At 40.9% G+C, this 23,119-nt stretch overlaps 1 protein-coding gene across 1 annotated transcript in view; it reads right to left on the bottom strand.

The window, feature by feature from the left end:
* The window catches only part of LMAN1 (lectin, mannose binding 1), a 71,198-nt gene that overhangs the window by 7,380 nt on the left and 40,699 nt on the right, over nucleotides 1–23,119 (bottom strand). Inside the window, exons 8-12 of the mRNA XM_089689468.1 lie at nucleotides 22,501–22,633; nucleotides 20,442–20,629; nucleotides 19,374–19,444; nucleotides 5,242–5,389; nucleotides 1,363–1,478 (exon numbers count right to left, since the gene is read on the bottom strand). Of these exons, the coding sequence (XP_089545594.1) occupies nucleotides 1,363–1,478; nucleotides 5,242–5,389; nucleotides 19,374–19,444; nucleotides 20,442–20,629; nucleotides 22,501–22,633 (656 nt within the window). The remainder of the gene's footprint in view (nucleotides 1–1,362; nucleotides 1,479–5,241; nucleotides 5,390–19,373; nucleotides 19,445–20,441; nucleotides 20,630–22,500; nucleotides 22,634–23,119) is intronic.

Genomic DNA, 23,119 nt, shown 5'->3' with positions numbered 1-23,119 from the left:
AGCACTCTCAAAAAATACCTGTTGATCCTGCCAGTGACATCTACCTAATTCAGCTTCCTGTGATAGTATGCCAACAATGCCGCACTGCTTCTGAATTCAGAGACGATTTTCCCCTTTCATGAGAGCTGTTGTCTGCTTGCACTACTAGAGTGCAATGAAAAAAGGCTGCAGGGGCAGATTTATTGGCATAGTCATTGCTGATTTACAATCCTGTAGCTCATGAATCAGCAAATGCTCACATCTAGTCCTGTCCACCGCTTTTCTGGATTGGCTGCACTGCCTCGGTTGCCGAAACCCTCCCATTGAGAGCTGCAGTGTCTGGGAGGATTTGGCTCCGTCAAAGAAGGTAAAATATTTTTTTGTTTACTTTATGAGGCTTTTGTATCATAAAGTAACTGGATTAATTTAGACTGTCACACAGAAGCCTTTAGATGCACTTTAAAGAATATGTAAACCCAACATTTCATATTCCTGATCTGTCCCTGCTGTACCATTTACTTGTACGAAAAAGTATCCTGTTCTTTGTATTGCTTTGTGTGAAATCCCTGATGATCCTGCTAGTCCCCCTGCTTTCTTTTTAAAAATTGATCACACTAGGCATGAAAGCACAGCATGGTCAGTTCTCTAGCTGTGGTGTGCTCTCCTCCAACGATCGACTTCTGCTGACATGCCCAACCCTGCACAGCCATTCACTGGGAAGACCAGTCTGCTGCTGTTTCTCCACCCTGAGAACAGGGGGTATGTGATCAGGGAAAAAAAATATGTATATATAAATACCTTCTTTTTTTTTTTATCTATTCACAAATGTTTTAACTTTCATTTCCAATTTAAACTGTATGGGTTGTTTTCTAGGGTGAGGGTTTACATACACCGGCAGTTAGTTCATAGTATTCACAGAGAAAGGAGCCATAAAGCATTTTCTGGAGTACTCCGCTACAACATTATGTGAGAACGTGCACATTATCAACTCGAGAACAGCTGGGGGTGCATGTTTTTTTGTTTTTTTTCCCCCTTTTTTAAGATTTAAGCATTAGACCACAGAGGGTCGCATGCAGCACATATTGATATGCCTGATGTAGAATAATTATTCTCCTAAACCTTACAAAAGTTATCTTCAATTTCTCTCCCAGCCCTCCATTATCTTTAGTCTTTGTTGCATCATTATGGACTTAAAAAAAAAAAAAATAGGAGCCAGATGGGAAGTGTCGATGCAAAAACTTTCAGAGCGCAAAAGAGAACAAACAAATGGCAGAAGTATAAACATTAGACCTAGAAAAGATGCTATATCAGTCAGGGAATGAGACACCTGATCTCAAACACAGCTAAATATGTGCATTGACAGATAACAGAAGTTTTACTCACCTGTACATAAAGTAACCAATTAATAATACACTTTGAACAGCTACAAACACAAAGAAGTGTGTCGTGGAAAGGCAAGAAGGGACGGGAATTTCTGGACACTTCTGTTTTTCATGTGGCTGAAAAAAAAAATAGAATAAAATCAAAATATTAAATGAATTAATGTCAGGGAAACAATAACATAATGAAAATATGTACTTTGTTATAATGCTTGGTTTGTAGATATACAGACTGATAAATGGATGTCTACCTCCCCTATGGTCTCCTCATGGTTAGTACTGCTCTGGGAGCAAAGGTCAGAGGGCACGGTTGAATAAAACTGGTATGAAAGACACCACCGCTGAAGTCTCCCCTTGTAATGACAATTGCCTGGTTACCACTCCGACATTTTGCTTTAATACTACAAGTGAGTGAATGACAACAGTGACCTGGAACAAGCTTGCAGATACCTCTGACTTTTTCTGATGTGTTTACTTGTTTAAGGTCAGGGAAACGATGTACGTTAAAGCAGTAGGTCCATATAGTAGCCAAGCAACCAACATTTGTTGGTTCAGAAGGAGTTCAGCAATGGCAGACCCATTGTCCTTTCCTGATTAGTATACTTATCTCTCTGTCCCCTATATGGGGCACTACTGGCAACAAGTACAAGAATGGTCAAATGAAATTGAAAGTTATCGCATGCAATTCCTTCAGCCTGTCCATTGCTCTTTGCATTTAAATAAGGGTTAGAATAAGATCAAAGAGGTAAATGCATTTAATCAGATGCTGACTGGCCCATGTAGCTTTACTGCTACAGGGCACCCGCTCTGCGCAGAATCACGTATATATACGTGATTCTGCATTTCCGGGTATTAAGCACACGCCCGGTTGTGCTGTGATTCGTCACAGCACATGCCGATCACCCAGTCCCAGTCAGTGATTGACCGACGGTAAGTCTCACAGAACACAGCTCTGTTAGTGCAAACAGCACACAGCTATGTTCAGTGACAGAGGACCTGGTTGGTTTTTCATTCCCGAAAACTAGATTCAAGTGAAAGCCGTACACAGTTCATACACAAACACTTGTTAGGTGCATATTTAGCCCCTTGATCATCCTAGATATTAATACCTTCCTGCCCAGTGTCATTAGTACAGTGACAGTGTATTTCATTAGCACTGATCACTGTAATATTGACACTGGTGATGTCAGTGGCAGTTAGTTCCCACAAAGTGGGAGTTAGTGTCAGAATGGCTGCCGAACTACTGCAGTCCTGTTACAAATTGCTGATCACACCATCACTAGTATAAAAATAAAGTTTGAAGATGCTATAACTTTGACACAAACCGATCAATATACACTTATTGTGTTTTTATTTTAAGAAAGACATGTAGCAGATTACATTTGGCAAAATGTTTTTCATGGGATGTTTTATAGCAGAAAGTAAAAGTAAACTAGTTTCTTTTTTCAGAATTTTTGGTCTTTTTTATCTTACATAATACAAAACCCAGAGGTGATCAAACACCACCAAAAGAAATTTCTATTTGTGTGAAAAAAAATTTTGTTTGGCAACAGCGTTGCATGACTGCGCAATTGTCAGATAAAGTAGCACAGCGCCACATAGCAAAAGATGGTCATGAAGGGACGGGGGGCTAAATATTATATGCAACTTTAACCTGGCCAAAATATTTAGTCAGGCCAGGCAGACCAAAAATGTAAAAATATTAAAAATGTGTGTGTGTGTATATATATATATATATATATATATATATATATATATATATATATATATATATATATATATATATATATATACATATACACACACACACACACATACACACACATACATATACACACACATACATATACACACACATACATATACACACACATACATATATATATTTTTTTAATTTTTTTTTCTTCCCCTGACTAAAATCTTTAAGCTCAGTGGAATGGTCTTTTTATTTTTCTCTGCCCTTTTGCTTTGCCAAGTGATCACGGTCGCAGTCCTTGCTGTACAGTACTGCCATACGGACTATGGAAGACCCGAAATGCAATACTTCCATCCTGTACTAAGCACTTTATCACACAACAGAGGCCATTTGCACAATATATTCCTTTACAGCATTTGTTTACCAAAGTGAGAGCCTGTGTTAATGGAACTTTATTTGCATCAAATGGGGTTTTACATTCCCACACAATTCTTTGTGAATGTAAAACCTGTGTGAAGCAGGTGGAATGCAGCCAGAAGGTGGTCAAACGTACCTTTCAATGAATTCAGAGGCATCTCCTTGTGATGTCAAACTGGTGCTCTTGACACAAGCCGAAAGCCCATCAACAAAAGACAAAGCTTTGTTGGCTGTAAGGGCTCGTTCACACTAGGCTGTTTTGCCAACGCTTGCCAAACGCCCCTATAGCGTTTGGCAAGCGTTGGTCCGGCGTTTGCAGAGCGTTTTTTAACGCTCGGCAAACGCTCCGCAAACGCCGCATGCGCGGTTTAGCGGCGGTTGCTAGGCGTTTGCCGAGCGTTAATAACGCCCCACAAACGCCTATAATGCAGTTTGAGTGGTGTTACCGCTCCGCAAACGCCCCGCAACCGCACCGCAAACGCCGGCCGGGCGTTTGCGGAGCGGCACCATAGACGAGAATAGGAGGCTTCAAAGCCTCCTGACTCGTCCAGAGGCGTCCGTTTTGCCGCGACGCAACGCGACGCGACGTAAACGCTCCCGTTAGAACAGCACCATGTGCTGTAATGTGCAGAATTGGCAGAGGCGTTTGGGAAGCGGTAAAAACGCTTCCCAAACGCCTCTCTGCCGCCTGCACACAAGGCTAGTGTGAACGTAGCCTAAGGCCCATGACATCAGCACCTAGCTATATTATTTGGCTTTAAGGGGTTAACGTGCGCACGTTTAGTCCAAAACTGCCTCTTAGCATTATCGTCTTACCGGGAAACATATCTTAGGTGACATTGTGCACCTGTTTTGAAAACAATTATTTATGGCCACTAAGGTCCCATTCACACTTGTACGACTTTGGATGGGTGCAACTTGGATAGGACTTTGGCTTTTATGAATGATAATTTGCAACTGTTGCACAACTGCTATGCATGTATAACAATCAGGTGCAACTTTCATAAGACGTTTGAGGGTTTACATTACAGTCTATGGCATTCAAGTTGCATGAAATTTGTACCAAAGTAGCGCATGAACTACTCTGAAGTCGCTGCAACTTTAAGTCGTTCATATTTGAACAGCTGCTATTGAAAAACATGGGGTACAAATTGTCAAGTAACTTTAGTATCCAAAGACGTATGACAAGTTGCACAAGTGTGACTGGAGCCTTACTCTTTTTCAATAACCTTCAATACTTAAAATATATTGAGTGGTTATTACAAGAAGCAAACTTCATGTCAGTGTTTTCACCATTTTTAATTATCTAAAAAGTGCTACAGTATTGGAACTTTTTAAAAGGTTTTAGTAGAGTTTTTCACTGCTTTTGCAATATCTGCTGTGAGTGTGATCACCATCAGGGTCATGATAGCAGTGGATTTGCACTGCAGATATACGCTGCAGATCTTAAAGTGATATCTGACTTTTCATCACATTATGGGGATTTAATGTCCACTGCAAGAAGAAGGCAGTGGTGGACACTGTCCAAATCCTGGTGCAATGCAGACCGTGCAATGGTCTCACTTTTTCACACGTCAAAAAGGTGAGGATCAGAGACGACAGGATAAAAACAGCCTGCTGTTGGATTAACCCTGTAGGTATAACAAGCATACTTCATTGCATATACAGACTGATTTTATGGTTGCGGGTTTAGTAACACTTTAACAAGAAGAAAAATCTGCAGATAGTTCAGGGCAGTGATCTAAACATCAACACTTGTCAGATCCTTACCAAATTCTTCTGCACTAGATGTTCGATGTCTCTCTTCACCACATGGAGGTGCTCCTTGAGGTCATTGAAGTGCTGGGTAGTCTCATAACCTCCAGCAGCTGCATTCTGGTTTCCAGACACCAGTCTTAATGTTTCGCCCACAGAATTTCTAAGCATTAAAAGAAACAGCATATATATATATGAAGTGATCAATGACCCTTTTTGGCAAATTCAACAACTATGTCCTAAATAATGTCAATTAAAAAATATCCCTGAAGTGAACACATTATTTCTACAAACCAAACAACACGACATACTGTAGATGCTTGAATAATTAATCATCAGAATTTCTGTAGGTATCTATTGAAGGCTGGGGTGTACCCTGTATACTGAAGGTTGGGGTGTACCCTGTATACTGAAGGCTGGGGTGTACCCGGTATACTGAAGGCTGGGGTGTACCCGGTATACTGAAGGCTGGGGTGTACCCGGTATACTGAAGGCTGGGGTGTACCCGGTATACTGAAGGCTGGGGTGTACCCGGTATACTGAAGGCTGGGGTGTACCCGGTATACTGAAGGTTGGGGTGTACCCGGTATACTGAAGGCTGGGGTGTACCCGGTATACTGAAGGCTGGGGTGTACCCGGTATACTGAAGGCTGGGGTGTACCCGGTATACTGAAGGCTGGGGTGTACCCGGTATAGTGAAGGCTGGGGTGTACCCGGTATAGTGAAGGCTGGGGTGTACCCGGTATAGTGAAGGCTGGGGTGTACCCGGTATAGTGAAGGCTGGGGTGTACCCGGTATAGTGAAGGCTGGGGTGTACCCGGTATAGTGAAGGCTGGGGTGTACCCGGTATAGTGAAGGCTGGGGTGTACCCGGTATAGTGAAGGCTGGGGTGTACCCGGTATAGTGAAGGCTGGGGTGTACCCTGTATGCCAATCTCAGCTTACACATTCAGGTGCGGATGTAGCTCCCACTGGGAATCATATATGAAAATTCTACACCAGTGGTATTTTACACCTGCTAAACCTTCTTTATTCTGCCCTCACCACTCATCCGCTTGCTGGAGACAATGCGGAGAAACAGGATCAACCCTACATATACTTTGGATGTGCAAATCTCTAAGATCATACTGGAACAGCATATTCCACTTGATCTCATCAGTTGTTGGAGCCCAAGTAGCTCCAAATCCTGCTCTCGCACTTCTCCATATAGGAATTGACAAATTCCCTAACGAATCCCGCACCATCATTATCCACATATTAGCAACTGCAAAAACCAACATTAATAAATTATGGAAACCTTCCAAAACTCCTCACTCTGCCCTTATAACAGATCTCAATTTCCAATGCGACATGGAAAGAAGATCAGCCCTCAACAATTCTTCCCATCCTAAATTCAATAATCAATGGTCTCGATGGCTACAAAACCCCAATTGCGCGATGAAATGATAATATATGCATAAATAAACAATACTGTGATCCTATGCCCTAGACTGGTGCCCCTTTTCACCCCCCCCCCCTGTTCCGCACCACCGTATACAACGTTTCACATCTAATTAGTTCACATCAACCAGACAACACCTTTTGAGACACCCGATATTTGTTCATATAGCCCCCAGCCAAATGGTGGGGAATCTTTTTTATATAAAGTATTGATGTACCCAAATGTGAACCATATTGATGCATATTGTTTTGTATTGTATTAAAATCTCTCAATAAAAAATATTTGAAATGAAAAATTCAGGTGCGCAAGCACACCCCCTGCCCACGCAGAATTATACAGAAGATCCAGAGAAACAGGCAGAAAAGTTATAAAACATTCTCAACCTTACCTGTAAAAGGCAAACTTGGTCTCCCAGCGCTTCCCTATTGATCCCATGTGATGACAGGCTTCCCTAACCAATGGAGAGGCTCAAAATGTGGGAGGGGTGTAGCCAAGATTGACTTTTACAGGAAAAGCTGAGGTTTGCTTTTTAACTCCGGCTGCCTTTATTACTGGATATAGTGATTTAACCATTTTGGCATAAAACATAAGGTAACCTACTTTACTTTGACTTGGTTTGTAATAGGTTTACTTGTGCGGAATAAAGTAGTCATGTCATTGCTTGACCTCTCTTTCTGGAAAATGTAAGCCATCTGCTTTAAATGATGATTAAATGGCTTCGGTACTTAACCACTTCCAGACCGGACACTTTTACCCCCTTCCTGACCAGGGCAATTTTCAGCTTTTAGCGCTATCACACTTTGAATGACAATTGCGTGGTCATGCAACACTGTACCCAAATGAATTTACCATTTTTTTTAGATAGATAAAGCTTTATTTTGGTGGTATTTATTCACCACTGGGATTTGTATTTTTTTTGCTATGTAAATGAAATGTCCAAAAATTTTTTAAAAAAAGTGTTTTTTTTATAAAATTTTGCAAATAAATAATATTTCATCATAAATCTTAGCCAAAATTTATTCCGTTATCTTTTTAGTAAAAAAAAAAAAAATCCAAATTAGTTTATAAGCAAAAATTATAATTTTTAACATTTTTTTTTACATTTTTATTTTATTTTTTTATATTATTATTTTTTATTTTTACATACTGTCACCCTAGCAGTACAGTGTCACCATGGTGACACTGTACTACTTGTGAGGGGTGATAAAGATTTTTTTTTTTTTTTTACACTGATTGCTTTTACACCCATATAGGATGTAAAAGCAATCATTTCTCTTTCTCTCTGTGTGCATTCCTGCACTCATTGAGAAATACAGAGTGAGCTGTGATTGGTCACAACTTGTCACATGGTACAAGGCTTTTGTGAATAGCCTTGTACCATGTGACCTCTGTGATCATTCACAGATTTCACACGTAGTAAGCAATGATGTCACAAGTGACATCTTGCTTACTACTTTGCATGTGATCACTGATTGGCCAATCAGTGATCACATGATCGGGACCTCGTACAGAGGTCCCGTCCGACGATCGGTGTTTCACTGTGTCCGGAGGACACAGCGGGCACCGGATCGCGGTGCTGCGCGCTCCCAGGGAGCACGCACAGCAGGGTGCGGGGAGGCAGTTTATAGACGGCCACCCGACCCTGCAGAGCCACCGTCCGGCCGTTTATATACAACGGCCGGTCGGGAAGTGGTTAAAAGGGGTTGTAAAGTCTAATTTTTTATTTTGCTAAAATAAGTTATACTTACCTGCTCTGTGCAAGATATTGCAGGGCAGGGACGAACTTCCTGTTCTGGGGTACCACGCAGTCACTCCACCCTCTTCTCCATGTATCATCATAGGAAGCCACTTCCTATGGGGCACACATGCGGGCTCGCTCCCATACCAGGCTGTGTGCGTTCATATACGCTCACAGTGCAACTCTGCCCCGCCCCCCTCTCAAAGGATTAGGCTGACAGCAGCAGGAACCAATGACTCCCGCTGATCTCAGCCAAACCCGTGAGAGAGGGGAGAGAAGACCTGCAGATGGGCACAGCGCTGGATCGATGTAAGACTCAGGTAAGCATTTAGGGAAGGGGGATGGAGGAAAAGCTACAGTGCATCCAGAAACTATTCAAAAGTGCTTAACGTTTGCCACATTTTGTTATGTTACAACCTTATTCCAAAATGGATCAAATTCATTTTTTTCCTCAACATTCTACAAACAATACTCCATAATGACAACGTGAAAGAAATCTTTGCAATTTATTAAAAATAAAAAACTAAAAAAAACCCATGTACATAAGTATTCCCAGCCTTTGCTCAATACTTTGCTGAAGCCCCTTCAGCACCAATTACAGCCTCAAGTCGTTTTGAGTACGATGCTACAAGCTTGGCACACTTATTTTTAATCAAGTCCAAACAACTGAATTTCCCACAGGTGGACTCCAATCAAGTTGTGGAAACATCTCAAGGATGATCAGCAGGAACAGGATGCACTAGAGCTCAATTTTGAGTGTCATGGCAAATGCTGTGAATACTTATGTACAGTTGTGTTCAAAATAATAGCAGTGTGTTGAAAAAGGTGACTAAAGCTCAAAATCCTTCTAATAGCTTTTATTTCCATACACACAAATATTAGACTGTTCAAAAAAATAGCAGTGTTTGTATTCTCCTTTACAAACTCAAACATTCACTATATAAACTGAAAAATGTTTGAAGATTTTCTGCTGTCCATCTGTGTTGCATGGAGTCAACCAACTTCTGGCACCTGTGAACAGGTATTCCAGCCCAGGATGATTGGACTACATTCCACAGTTCTTCTCCATTTCTTTGTTTTGCCTCAGAAACTGCATTTTTGATGTCACCCCACAAGTTTTCTATTGGATTAAGATCCGGGGATTAGGCTGGCCACTCCATAACGCCAATCTTGTTGGTCTGGAACCAAGATGTTGCACGTTTACTGGTGTGTTTGGGGTCGTTGTCTTGTTGGAACACCCATTTCAAGGGCATTTCCTCTTCAGCATAAGGCAGCATGACCTCTTCAAGTATTCTGATGTATTCAAACTGATCCATGATCCCTGGTATGCGATAAATAGGCCCAACACCGTAGTATGAGAAACATCCCCATATCATGATGCTTGCACCACCATGCTTCACTGTCTTCACAGTGTACTGTGGCTTGAATTCAGTGTTTGGGGGTCATCTGACAAGCTGTCTCTGGCCACTAGACCCAAAAAGAACAATCTTACTTTCATCAGTCCACAAAGTGTTGCGCCATTTCTCTTTAGGCCAGTCAATGTGCTCTTTGGCAAATTGTAACCTCTTCAGCACGTCTTTTTTTCAACAGTGGGACTTTGCGGGGGCTTCTTGCAGATAGCTTGGCTTCACATAGGTGTCTTCTAATTGTAACAGTACTCACAGGTAACTTTAGACCTTCTTTGATCTTCCTGGAGCTGATTGTTGGCTGAGTCCTTGCCATTTTGGCTATTCTTCTATCCATTCCAATGGTAGTTTTTCACTTTCTTCCACGTCTTTCAGGTTTTGGTTGCCATTTTAAAGCATTTGCGATCATTTTAGCTGAGCAGCCTATCATTTTCTGCACTTCTTTATATGTTTTCCCCTCTACAATCAACTTTTAATCAAGGTACGCTGTTGTTCTGAACAATGTCTGGAACAACCCATTTTCCTCAGAATTTCAGAGAGAAATGCACTGTAACCAGCACGTACAACATTTGCTGCCTTCCTTCCTTAAATAAGGGCAATAATTGCCACCGGTTTTTCAAAGAATGAATGAGCTCACTAATAGAACTCCACACTGCTATTATTTTGAACATGCCCCTTTCAATTAGTGATTCAATTACACAGAATCAGCAGCATGCATGTCATGACTGTTGGGTCTGTTGGATTTCTATTACTCTACTACACCTGCTAGTAAATTATTTGCCATGCAGAAATATAATTTCTACCAAAAACAGTGATTGATCAGGTTAGTGATGTCTGACTGCTATTATTTTGAACACAACGATACATGTGGGGTTTTTTTTTCGTTTTTTATTTTTAACAAATTGCAAAGATTTCAAAACGAACTTCTTTCACATTGTCATTATGGGGTATTGTTTGTAGAATGTCGGAGGAAAAAATTTAATTTAATCAATTTTGGAATAAGGCTGTAACATAACAAAGTGTGGCAAAAGTTAAGCGCTGTGAATACTTTCTGGATGCACTGTACTTAAAGTTATATAGTAAAAAAACTCTGACTTTATAACCACTTCAAGTCACTATTCGGGATTATTAGGTGTGCGGACTTAGGGCCCCATTCACCCTACCTGCAGTTACCTGTGTTTTTCCTCATGGACACAAATGCAGGTAACTGTAAGGACACACAAAACAACAGTTTTCTCAGTACTCTGAGTCTCCCTGCATTCCAGTGTGGTGTGATGTGTGCACAATATTACAACGCTCTGCATGGTCCTGTATTTCACCATGCTGCTGTGCGGGGACATGAAGTGCCTGTCTGTACACTTTACATAAAACAAAATGATAAAAAATGGGCGCGGTGTTGTGATATAAAACGCATCAAACTGCCCTCGCCGCATGGCTCTGCAGCCTAAAATACTGCCGTTTTGTCTACAGGACCTTAAAGTGGAACTATGTTGGGGAGGGAGGGCAGGAGCAACTGCCATATTGTGCAAGTATACACAAACGTACAAATGATGTAAGATTTATGTAAAACTGATTAAAGGTTTTGGATAGAGTTGGGAGGTACTAGAATGTTACCAGCTTTTATTGCCGTCTGTGTCAATATTAGGGAGATTCACCCGCTCAATTAGTCCTATTTACCATTGTTATTAAAAGTCAAAGTAAAAGAAAAGCCCAAATTTTAGGTTGTCCTCAAAAAAGTAATATAGAGGAAATCTTCCAATGGAGACACTAGTTCTGGTGACCTGGGGTCCCCAAGGAATTACTTTAATTTGCAGGGGATTTCTGCTCACTTCCTGCTTGGCTATGCGAAACGAAGTAAAGGAAAATATCCGTATTGGGATCCAGATGGCACAAAAAAAAAAAAAAAAAAAATTATAAGCCTCCCTTCCTCTATCCAAAATTAAAGTATTTATTAATTTATTTCCGGTACTTATATAGCACCGTCAATTTACGCAGCTCTTTACATATATATTGTACATTCACATCAGTCCCTAACCCTCAAGGGGCGTACAATCTAAGGTTCCTTACATTCATACATATACTAGGGCCACTTTAGAGAGGATCCAATTAACCTACCAGCATGTGTTTCGAGTGTGGGAGGAAACCCACGCAGGCACAGGGAGAACATGCAAACTCCAGGCAGGTGGTGCTGTGGCTGGGATTCGAACCAACGACCCTAGTATTGTCAGGCAGAAGTGCTAACCATGTAGCCACTGTGCTGACATTGTTTTTTTCAAGTGTATGTTACACCTAAATGTATCAAACAAGGAAAGGATATTTTTTTCTGACAGGACATGTAAAGTATTTTTTAATAAAGAATAGCAACTCTTGTTTTTTTTCAGGCCCAGGACTCAAAGCGATGCAGAGAGAAACAATCAAGAAACTAACATTTTAAAGCAGAAAGTCAGCAGTGCCAGCTAACACTTTTCTCAGTATGGGGTCACTTTAAATAATCACTTTAAGAAAAAAGAAAGAAAGAAAAACCACAAATTTCACCTCCTCTGGTGCTCCACATGACGAGGAGAACTAGTTTTCCTCTGTACAGTAAGAATTGCGCACGATCGAGAAATGCAAAGCTTTCCAAAAGAAATTAATGCAGTTGTGCAAGAAATGAAGAGGCTTAAGGATAAGAAAAGATTTAGAGCTAACGTCCAAGATTACATTCAACATAAGAGAAACTCATTTCCCATATGCGCTCGGCTGGTGCCGCAATATTTCAAGCTCAAGGGTTTTCCCCCCTTCCACTGTTATGCCACAAAAATCAAATTAAAGGCCAGACAGTGTTTAGGTAGCAGGCCGTTTACACAGATCTGTAACGTGATCGGATAAGCACACATAGACATGCTGCTTAATCAATATGCTTGTGTCACTCAGCTGTGCTGTTATGTTACTTTATTTTCGTCGCAAAGGAGATTAAGGTCTGTAACGGGAATATTTATCATCATGGGGATTTTAATCCCTTTTCTACTTCTGGCAAAAAAGACACAAAGGGAAAAAAAACTAACCCCAGTAACGGAATTTAGTTCTTAGAAGCTTATTCTGTGTAATAAAAATGTTGAAGAAATCACAACTGCAGATGCTTCATGTTTTCAACTGCAGAGATGAAAACAAAAAACAGCTACAGCATGTATGTGACATTCTTGTTGTCAGGGGGAAGAGGAGGAAGGTCTCAGCCCAGCTAGACAAAACCTGCATATCCAATGCATAAACCAATACAATCAAAAAGGAGGATAAGAAAAAAGAGAAAGGAAAAAAGGAAAAAAGAAAAAAAAAGGAAAAAAAAAAAAAAAAAAAGGAAAAAAGAAAAAAAAAGGAAAAAAGAAAAAAAAAAAAAAGGAAAAAAGAAAAAGAAAGGAAAAAAGAAAAAAAAAAAAAAAAAAAAAAAAAAGGAAAAAAGGATGGATTTCACCTTACCAATTCATATTTACCTATATTTTTATTTGAATCTCACATTTGTCTAGTGTGCTTCCCCAAAGCAGGCACTCAAGGACCACCAACGGGGTGCATTTTTAAGTGAAATCATTAATGTAATAATCAGTGTTGTTAAAAAATATTTGCCCCTTCCTTATTTTTTTTTTTTTTTTTTTGCATATTTGTCACGCCTAAATGATTCAGTTCAAAATAACTTTAAAATTACAACATAAAGATAAACCGAGCAAATACAAAATGCAGTTTTTAAATAAATTTTCAGTTGTTAAGGGAACAAATCTGTTCAAACCTGCCTTGCCCCATGTGAAAAAGTAATTGCCCTCTAAACCCCTGCTGCTTAAGTGCACTTGAGGGCACGAACTGTTGGCCGGACATTCCCCAAGACTTTCTGGTAGAGCGCAGAATTCATGTTTACATCAATTATGGCAAGTCGTTCAGGTCCTGAAGCTGAAAATCAGCCCCAGACCATCACACTACCACCACGTTTGATTGTTGGTATGATGTTCTTTGTATGAAATGCTGTGTAAGTTTTATGCCAGATGTAACGGGACGCACACCTTCCAAAAAATTCAACTTTTGTCTTATCAGTCCACAGAATATTTGCCCAAAAAGTCTAGGGGATAATCAAGATGTTTTTTGTAAATGTGAGATAAGCCTTTGTGCTCTTTTTGGTCAGCAGTGGCTTTCGCCTTGGAGTTCTCCCATGGACGCCATTTTTGCCCAGTTTTTCTTATTGATGAATCCTGAACACTGACCTTAACTGAGGTAAGTGAGGCCTGCAATTATTTAGATGTTCTGGGTTCTTTTATGACATCCTGAATGATTAGTTGTGCTCTTGGGAGTAATTTTGGTAGACCGGCCACTCCTGGGAAGGTTCACCACTGTTCCAAGTTTTTTCCATTTGTGGATAATGGCTCTCACCATGGTTTCCTAGAGGCCAAAAGCCTTAGAAATGACTCTCTAGCCTTTACCAGACTGATACATGTCCATTACTGTAATTCTCAGCTGTTCTTAAATTTCTTTAGATTGCGGCATGATGTGTTGCTTTTTGAGCTCTTTTAGTGTGCTTCACCTTGTCTTCTATTTAGGTAATTCCTCAATTCAACAGCTCTGGTAGTAATCACGCATGCGTGTAGCAAGTGAAGTTTAACTCTGCTTTCCAAAAAATGTGGTTAATCACAGTTCATTCATGATTTATCGAGTTGGGGCCAGACAGGTTTGGACAGCTTTTTTACCTTAATAAATGAAATCATCATTTAAAAACTGCACTTTGTATTTACTCAGGTTATCTTTGTATAATATTAAAATTTGAAAAATTTAAGTGTGACAAATATGCAAAAAAATACAAAATCAGGAAGGGGGCAAATACTTTCACAGTACTATATTTTTAAAGTGCATCCTTTTTTTTTTGTGTACAGTAGAAGTAGGTTAGACCCTCTCAAGTGTTACTAGTCCGTGTCCCCTCTGGGAAGATATTCACCTCTTTATTTGTAATTAATTGCAAATGAAAGCACTATCACCTTATCTAATATATTAAAAAAAAAAAAAAAAGTTAATAAATTTCAACAAAACCTGAAAACATAAAAAACTTAAAAGTACATATGTGCATTCAAGCATAACAAACATCAAAGCATAGCAAAACCTTATTGAACAGAAAAGTCACAACAGTACATCCACCGATTTCTTCTTTTAGTAAAAAGTCCAGCGCCACCAAATTAATTAAAAAATATTAATAAACAGTCCCTTGCAAAAAAGTATTAATCAATCCAGAAAAAAAGAAGTGCAGAAAAAAGCTCTCCTGTAAGCCATGTCCTCCACCTTCAATAGTACTAAATCATTCACCAAATAGATTGGCTGGTACACCGAGAAACCAGCAAACTCCTGATTAGCCCTGCAAAGATTCCTGCAGAGCATCACAGCGGTTGACCTGCATCATTCCCTCAATGGCTGTAATGATCAATAGACCTCATGGGCTTCATGTTTCCACTGGGCTTGGCCGCAGCACACATACCTAGCCAGCACCTGTCAGACCTCCAGCCACAGGCGGGGCAACAGATTGACTGGATGACTGCCCTGCCTGGGGCTGATTGAGATGACAACACACTACCTCTTGCTGCACTGAAAACCTAAGCAGAGTTGCCAACCATATCCTTGTTCTGTTCTGCTGGACTACAGAACACCTTCCTTATCTCCAGAACATAAAGGGGAGGTGTTCCGTAGTTCAGTACGTGAAAACTCAGACCGGACAGATAACGGTGCCTTAGGATTCCAGGGCACGGGACAGGAAGTTAGGAGCGCAGTATTTTCTGGCAAGATTGACAGGTATTTTTCTGTACTTACAGCATTTTTACCTAGGAAATGTGCATGAGATGGGTTTTTTTTCTCCAGTTTCTTTTTATTTATTACAGGTACTTATATGGCGCCATCAATTTACGCAGCTCTTTACATATATATTGTACATTCACATCAGTCCCTGCCCTCAAGGGGCGCACAATCCAAGGTCCCTTATTTACATTTATACATACATATACCAGGGCCAATTTAGACAGGATCCACCAACCAGCATGTCTTTGGAGGGTGGGAGGAAACCGGAGTACCCAGAGGAAACCTCACATTCATACATATACATACTAGGGACAATTTAGATAGGAGCCACTTAACCTACCAGAATTTCTTTGGAGTGTGGGAGGAAACCCACACAGGCACAGGGAGAACATGCAAACTACAGGCAGGTGGTGCCATGGTTGAGATTTGAACCGACGACCCTAGTACTGCCAGGCGGAAGTGCTAACTATTTAGCCACTGTGCTTCCAGATAAACACTTTAAACACTTTGCAGGGGCTTGGATATCGCTTACTGCAAATCCAGATATTCACATTTTAAGGTGCTTCAGGTTCAGGTTTTCCTGTGTCACTAATGACCCTGGGATAGGGTTAGTTCAGGTACAGGAAGGTGCATGCATTGTATTTAGGCTGTTGCCTTGCATGGTTCTAGGAAACAGAAGGTTCACTGCAAAGTCACTTACTTAAAGAGAAAAAAATTAAGCCCAGTTCTTTAAACACAGTGCATATTGTCCTTCATTAGAAAATAAATGAAATCAATAAACACAAAAGGCTTAGCGGTGATTTGCGTGCCGAAATTGGCAATAGGCTTCATGCCAGGATTAAAATAATAAAACACAAATCCCTAAGAGAAACATATTAGATATTAACCGCTATTATTAAATCTTAAGCAAGGCATCAACACAGACAGAGCACCCAATGAGACGATTTGGGAATAAAAATCCCCAAATCTGCACAAGGAAAATACTTAATTCTCTACAGGAAGATCAGCGCTAAAAAGAAAATTGAATATGAGCAGCAAAAAGGAAGAAAAAGGCTGTTCATTTTTCTAAGAATAACCATAAACAAGAGTTTAATCTGTCCAAGGGATATTAAGAAGAGTTTAAGTAAATATTAAATAAGACCAGGGCTTGAGACTTTTACTGGTAAATCTAATTTTCTCACTTAAAAAAATAAAAAAGAATCAAAGAATATTAAAGCAAAAGCTATTGCAGAAAACAAAACTATGATAATCTTTACAGCACAGATGACCTACATAGATACAGCGCTGCCCAATGGGAATGGACAGGTCTGTTCACAGTACACAAAAATATAATAATATATGCACAGAAAGAGTCCAGCATTTTGCCTTAGGGCCAGTTCATACCACATGCAGTACAGTGCTTTTTTCGGCATCAAGAAAAGCACTGAAAGTAGGTTATATGGGTTCCAATGGCATAGTTCACACCAGTTCAGTGCGTTCCAGTGCTTTTCAGTTCCATAAACAAAATTTTTAAAAAAAAGCACAACATGCTGCTTTTTCCTGCACAGGACTGTACTGAAACACAGTAAAGAGCATCAAAAAAGCACCAGACCCCAGTACAGTGAAAAAAAGAGGAAAAGAAAGAAATATGTATTTTAACTCCTCACATGATCCTCTTTTGGTCACCCGCACATATGGACAAGATGGAGAGAAAGCTGTATCTGGACAAGGAGAGGCTCATGTTAATGCTTCAATCTCTTCAACTGACGTCTGTGCAAAGTCATAAAAGTTGTTCGGATGTCAACGAAGGTCTATGAGAATGTTTGACCATTCTTCCAGAAACGCATTTGTGAGGTCACGCACTGATGTCAAGCAAAAACCGCTCTCCTGGCAACCGCCAAATCCAGACATGTCCATCGGATTGCCAGATAGAGAAGCGCAATTTGTCACTCAAGAGAAAACATCTCCAATGCTCTAAAGTCCAGTGGTGGCGTGCTTTACACCACTGCATCCGGAGCTTTGCATTGCACTTGGTGATGGGCAACACAGTGGCTAAATGGTTAGCACTTCTGCCTGGCAGTACTAGGGTCGTGGGTTCAAAATCCCAACCACGGCACCACCTGCCTGGAGTTTGCATGTTCTCCCTGTGCCTGCATGGGTTTCCTCCGGGTACTCCGGTTTCCTTCCACACTCCAAAGACATGCTGGTAGGTGAATTGGCTCCTGTCTAAAGTGGCCCTAGTATGTGTATGTATGAATGTGAGTTAGGGACCTTAGATTGTACACCCCTTGAGGGTTAGGGACTGATGTGAATGTACAATATATATGTAAAGCGCTGTGTAAATTGATGGCGCTATATAGGTACCTGAAATAAATAAAATGTAAGGGTTGGATGCAGCCGCTCGGCCATGGAAACCCATTCCATGAAGCTTCCTATGCTCTGTTGTTGTGCTAATCTGAAGGCCACATGAATTTTGGAGGTCTTTAGCTATTGAGTCTGCAGACAGTTGGCAACTTCTGCGCACTATGTGCTGACCCCGCTCTGTCATTTTACGTGGCCTACCGCTTCGTGGCTGAGTTGCTGTTGTTCCCAGTTGCTTCCACTTTGTTATAATCCCACTAACAGTTGGCCGTGGAATATTTAGTAGCCAGGAAATGTCACGGATGGACTTATTGCACAGGTGGCAACCTATCACAGGACCACGCTTGGAGTCACTGAGCTCCTGAGAGTGACCCATTCTTTCACAAATGTTTGAAGAAGCAGTCTGCATGCCTAGGGGCTTGATTGTAAACACATGTGGCCATGGAGGTGATTGGAACACCTGAATCCAATGATTTTGAGGGCTGGCCCAATACTCTTGGCAATAAAGTGTATATATATTTAATGTATTTAGGCTAGTATGAACAAAAAAAAATATTTTATTTATATACTGTGTATAAATATATATACTGTAAATCGATAAACTGACATCCTTGTCTCCAAGGGGCCCCTTGCACATGGGTAGATTTTCTTGTGGATTCAGTTCTGATCATCAGGGAATCAACTTACAGATTAGAGAAGAGCGGACATGTGAAAGGGGCCTAGGTTTTACTACTTGTTTAAAGTGGTTATAAAGTCCAAGTTTTCAACCTTAATGCATTCACTGCATTAAGGTAAAAACTCCTCACTATTACCCTACCCCCCCCCCCCCCCCCCCCCCCCAACATTGACCAGAGCCTGTCAGTGATTCAACACCATGCCTGGCTGCAGGTTTTCTCTCTTCACTCCCTGATCTCACAGGACACGAGAGCAGCGAGAGCCATTGACTCCTACAGCTTTCAATCAAATTCTGTGAAGAGGTAGCAGGGGTGTGTCACACCGTGTGTGTCTATGGATGCACCCAGCCCGGCTTGGGAGCATGAGCACACGCAGGAACGTAGGAGCGGATAGCACCAGCAGGGGCCTCCAAAGGAGGCAAGTGACCACTCTGTTGAACAGCATTGCACAGAGCAGGAACGTGTAGCATCTTTTTTGTTGGAAAAAAAAAATTAGGCTTTACAACCACTTTAAGATATCTGCAAGAAAGAATGGCTTTGTGGATTTAAAGGCTATACCCTTTGACTGAATAGACTTATCAGCCCTTTTGTCATTTATGCACATCTGGATACACTTGAGGCTCCTGGATATCCTCATAAAGGACGAGTAAGTAGCATAATGATCTTAAAATATGCGAATTTAAACAAGAGTAAAATTAGGGTGTGGGTGCCAAATATATCCAATTTTGGTGACCATTTCATTGTAATGTCTCTTACCTCATGTCACTGACATGCTTTAATACCTCCCTCTGCCCATTAAGCAGAATATCCAGCTCCTGCTGGGAGGCCTGAGAAAAGAAAATATTAAACATTAAGAGACACTTTATAAATATTGAGTAATGAAACAGGCCAGAATTTATTCAGATAAAAGTGATCCTGACGTGGCCAAAAAAATGCCTAAAGTAACAGTGCTTTAATGCAGCAACCCTACAGTGTCTTGTGTCAGAAATCAGTCCCTGTGTACCCCCTTTGATCCTAGGCTCTGGATGTATGTAATGCTTTTGCTTCTCCCCAATATAAGTTTAAGCAGCACCCTTCCTGGCACTAAGCCTCATTACCTGTTATGCACCTGTTAAATGTCAAAAACTCCGCTGCCCACTAAAATTGGGTTTTGAAATGAAAAATAAAAGAGAAAAGAAAAGGAAGGGGCAAAAAAAATAAAAAAAGCAAGGGTCGGTGAACACCCAAAGGACTAACCATGAGGCATCACAGGGATAAATTCAGAGACTCGCAGGCACCACATGATGCTGCTCTTCAGGACGGTTGTTGCCACTAATTAGGCCAAGTCAGGTTAACATAAATAAAGTAGAACTATGACCAAAACTTTCTTTTTCCATTTTGGATAGAGCAAGGGAGGGTAGTAACCCCTGCAAGATAATTATTTTACCAAATGTGTCCCATTGCGGAAATTTCCCTTCACTTACTGTCCCATAGCCAAACAGGAAGTGACGGGAAATCCCTGCAAATTAAAAGGAATTTCTTGGAGACCCTCAGGTCACCAGAACTAGTGTTCCCATTGGAATATTTCCCCGCTATTACTTTTCTGCGGACAACACAAAATGTGGGATTTTGTTTACTTTCACTTTCAATGATAATAGTAAACAGGACAAATAGAAAGCATGAATTTCCTGGGGGCACAGACAATAAAAACTGAAAGATGTTGTAATCCATCTCAACTCTATCCAAAAAAAAAAATTGCTTTAGCTTTAGTTATACTTTAAGTGAAAAGTCAGATGACTCAATGGCAATATCTTCAGTATCCAAAGGACAGAATTCTAACTGTACCTGTTGTGCCTCCTTTCCTCCTCCTGTCTTTGCCATGGTTTCGCTCACTGCATTCACATATCTCCGCTGTTCATCCAGGATCATGTCCAGCTGCCGGTTCAACTGCTTAATCTCAAGGTGGATACGGTTCTGGCCTTCAAAGACCTGCCTGAGCTCTCGTTCATTGACTGATTCGAACATATCATCCACTAAAGACAGAGTTGACAACAGAGTTGATATTGATCTTAGTAACACCCAAGGAACTGTACTTTTAGGGGGTCTCTAAAACTGATCTCTGGGAACTGGACCAAAATAAACCCATGTATAGGGGCTTCTCCCACACTGCAAAGGTTAAATTATTCCTTTTTGCCCTTTTTATGCCTTGCTCCATTGGCAGCCTGACTATCCCTTTTTCTCTGATGCTCTGAGTTGAGGGCAAGATTTCAACATCAGTCAAAAAATGGAAAACATAAAACAGTGCAGCGCTACAAATTCCTATAACAAATGAACATATAATAAATGCTAATCCAATATATCTCATCCCTTGTAAGAATATAGTACTGTGGTCACTCCCAGTGACATCTAAAATACTAAGTACTTGAGTGTTCTAATAAGTGAAACACAACAACTCTTCATGCAGGTGCTCCAAACTGAATGTGAATCCACAGTGACAGGGGTGCCCCCTCACCTTCCTGCCCAGGCCCCTCAGGACCAATGAGCTAAAAGTGCCTCTTTATGTTCCTCCAAAACCGTGGAATCCTCCTCAACAATATTGGTGGGACTCTCCTCTGGTAGATTTTGTATCCAGTTAATACCTCCTGGTACTAGGACAGGTGCCTCTCCATAAGCATGCCCAGTAAAGCAAAAAGATCCGAAATAGTGTAAAACCGTTTACTTTATTAAAAAGCCACACTACAGTTGTCAGGATATCCTGAGGAAGTCACGTGCACCAATCGTGACGTAACGCGTAGATACGCCAGTGGGAGGGGCCTAAACGGACCGCACAGTGACGTCATATCTGGCGTGGGTGCCATCTTGGTGCACCCTATTAGGATCCACACAGGCAGTACACCTATGGTGTGGTGTAACAAAACGCTGATGAATAGCTGCATAAATGTGAGTAGAAAACTGTAGTGTGGCTTTTTAATAAAGTAAACGGTTTTACACTATGTTGGATCTTTTTGCTTTACTGGGAATGCTTATGGAGAGGCACCTGTCCTAGTACCGGGAGGTATTAACTGGATATAAAATCTACCAGAGGAGGAGAGTCCCACCACTATTGTTGAGGAAGATTCCACGGTTTTGGAGGAACATAAAGAGGCACTTTTAGCTCATTGGTCCTGAGGGGCCAGGGCAGGAAGGTGAGGGGGCACCCCTGTCACTGTGGATTCACACTCAGTTTGGAGCACCTGCATGAAGAGTTGTTGTGTTTCACTTATTAGAACACTCAAGTACTTAGTATTTTAGATGTCACTGGGAGTGACCACAGTATTATATTCTTACAAGGGATGAGATATATTGGATTAGCATATATTATATGTTCACTTATTATAGGAATTTGTAGCGCTGCACTGTTTTACGTTTTCCATTTTTTGACTGTGTTTGGTGCCTGGGTTGTGGCACTTAAGTGCTGGCTGCTTAGCGTTTTAACGGTATAATAGCGCAGGAGGTACTATATATCAAGAATTTAACATCCTCACTTACAATGCAGGACTGTGAGCCCAACATTGTAAATAATGATAGAACAGCTGCAAATGTCTGCCAAAGAGAGCACCAAAGAGAAGAAGCTTTAAGGATCAGTCGTATGAAAGGAGAAGCCTGTGGTGGCAAGGGATATGGTAAGTAAAAATGCTTTAAAATGGTACCCTAATAATAAGAAAAACAAAAGTGTGTTGAACCCATGCAGTGCAAGGGAGAGTATAACAGTAACAATACTAAGATCAACCAATGCATGGTTCTAGACCAAAATGCAAAACAGAATACAACAGCATAAAGCATGTGACTTTACAGTCAATGAAGTAAATGGTTCTCCGGTATAGTAGAGCGCTGATAAATCTGCAGTGTGTGTTAGAATACATACCTGGATGCTCCTTGAGCTCAGGGTGGTCCTTCTGATACTCATCTTTCCTCTTATCAAGTTCTTGCTGGAAGTTGTCAAACTCCTCTTGATATTTGTCCTTTTCTTCTTTAGTGATCTCCCCATCAGCTGGAGGCTAAACAACATCATCTATGTCAGGTTACCATACAAAATGCACGGTCCACATGTCAAGCAGAATTCTGGCCATCCACATACACAGAACAGAAGCTGGTTGCATTAAAAGTCACATTATTACTCTGTGCATTGTTATTTAAGGAGAGCTCAAGGAATGATCTCCAGAAAGAATTGAAGATGGTATGAGTAATGTGTCAAACGAGAAATTCGGAATTAAAAAAAACCCAAAAAACAAAAACTTGCATATTCAACTAGGTGGCTGCAGCATTGGTTCAATGCTGCATCTGTAAACAAACACCCTACACATACACACCTCTAAGACTATGAAATGAGTGATCAAAGACTGCTAATCACTCAGTTCTCGATCTTCAATGAGCAGAGAGCTGTTACTGTTAGTCACCGGCTCTCTGCTCTGCCCCTTCAGCATTCACAGGAGTGCTGAGCTGTGGGGGGGAGTGGCTACCTCAGGCTTGTCAGCTGTGAGCTG

Source organism: Staurois parvus, unplaced genomic scaffold (genome assembly GCF_062004578.1).
Source record: "Staurois parvus isolate SC_StPar_1 unplaced genomic scaffold, SC_StPar_1.0 ptg000475l, whole genome shotgun sequence".
NCBI lineage: Eukaryota > Metazoa > Chordata > Amphibia > Anura > Ranidae > Staurois > Staurois parvus.
Note: the sequence above shows the minus strand (reverse complement) of the source record. Positions and strands in the feature narration are given on the sequence as shown.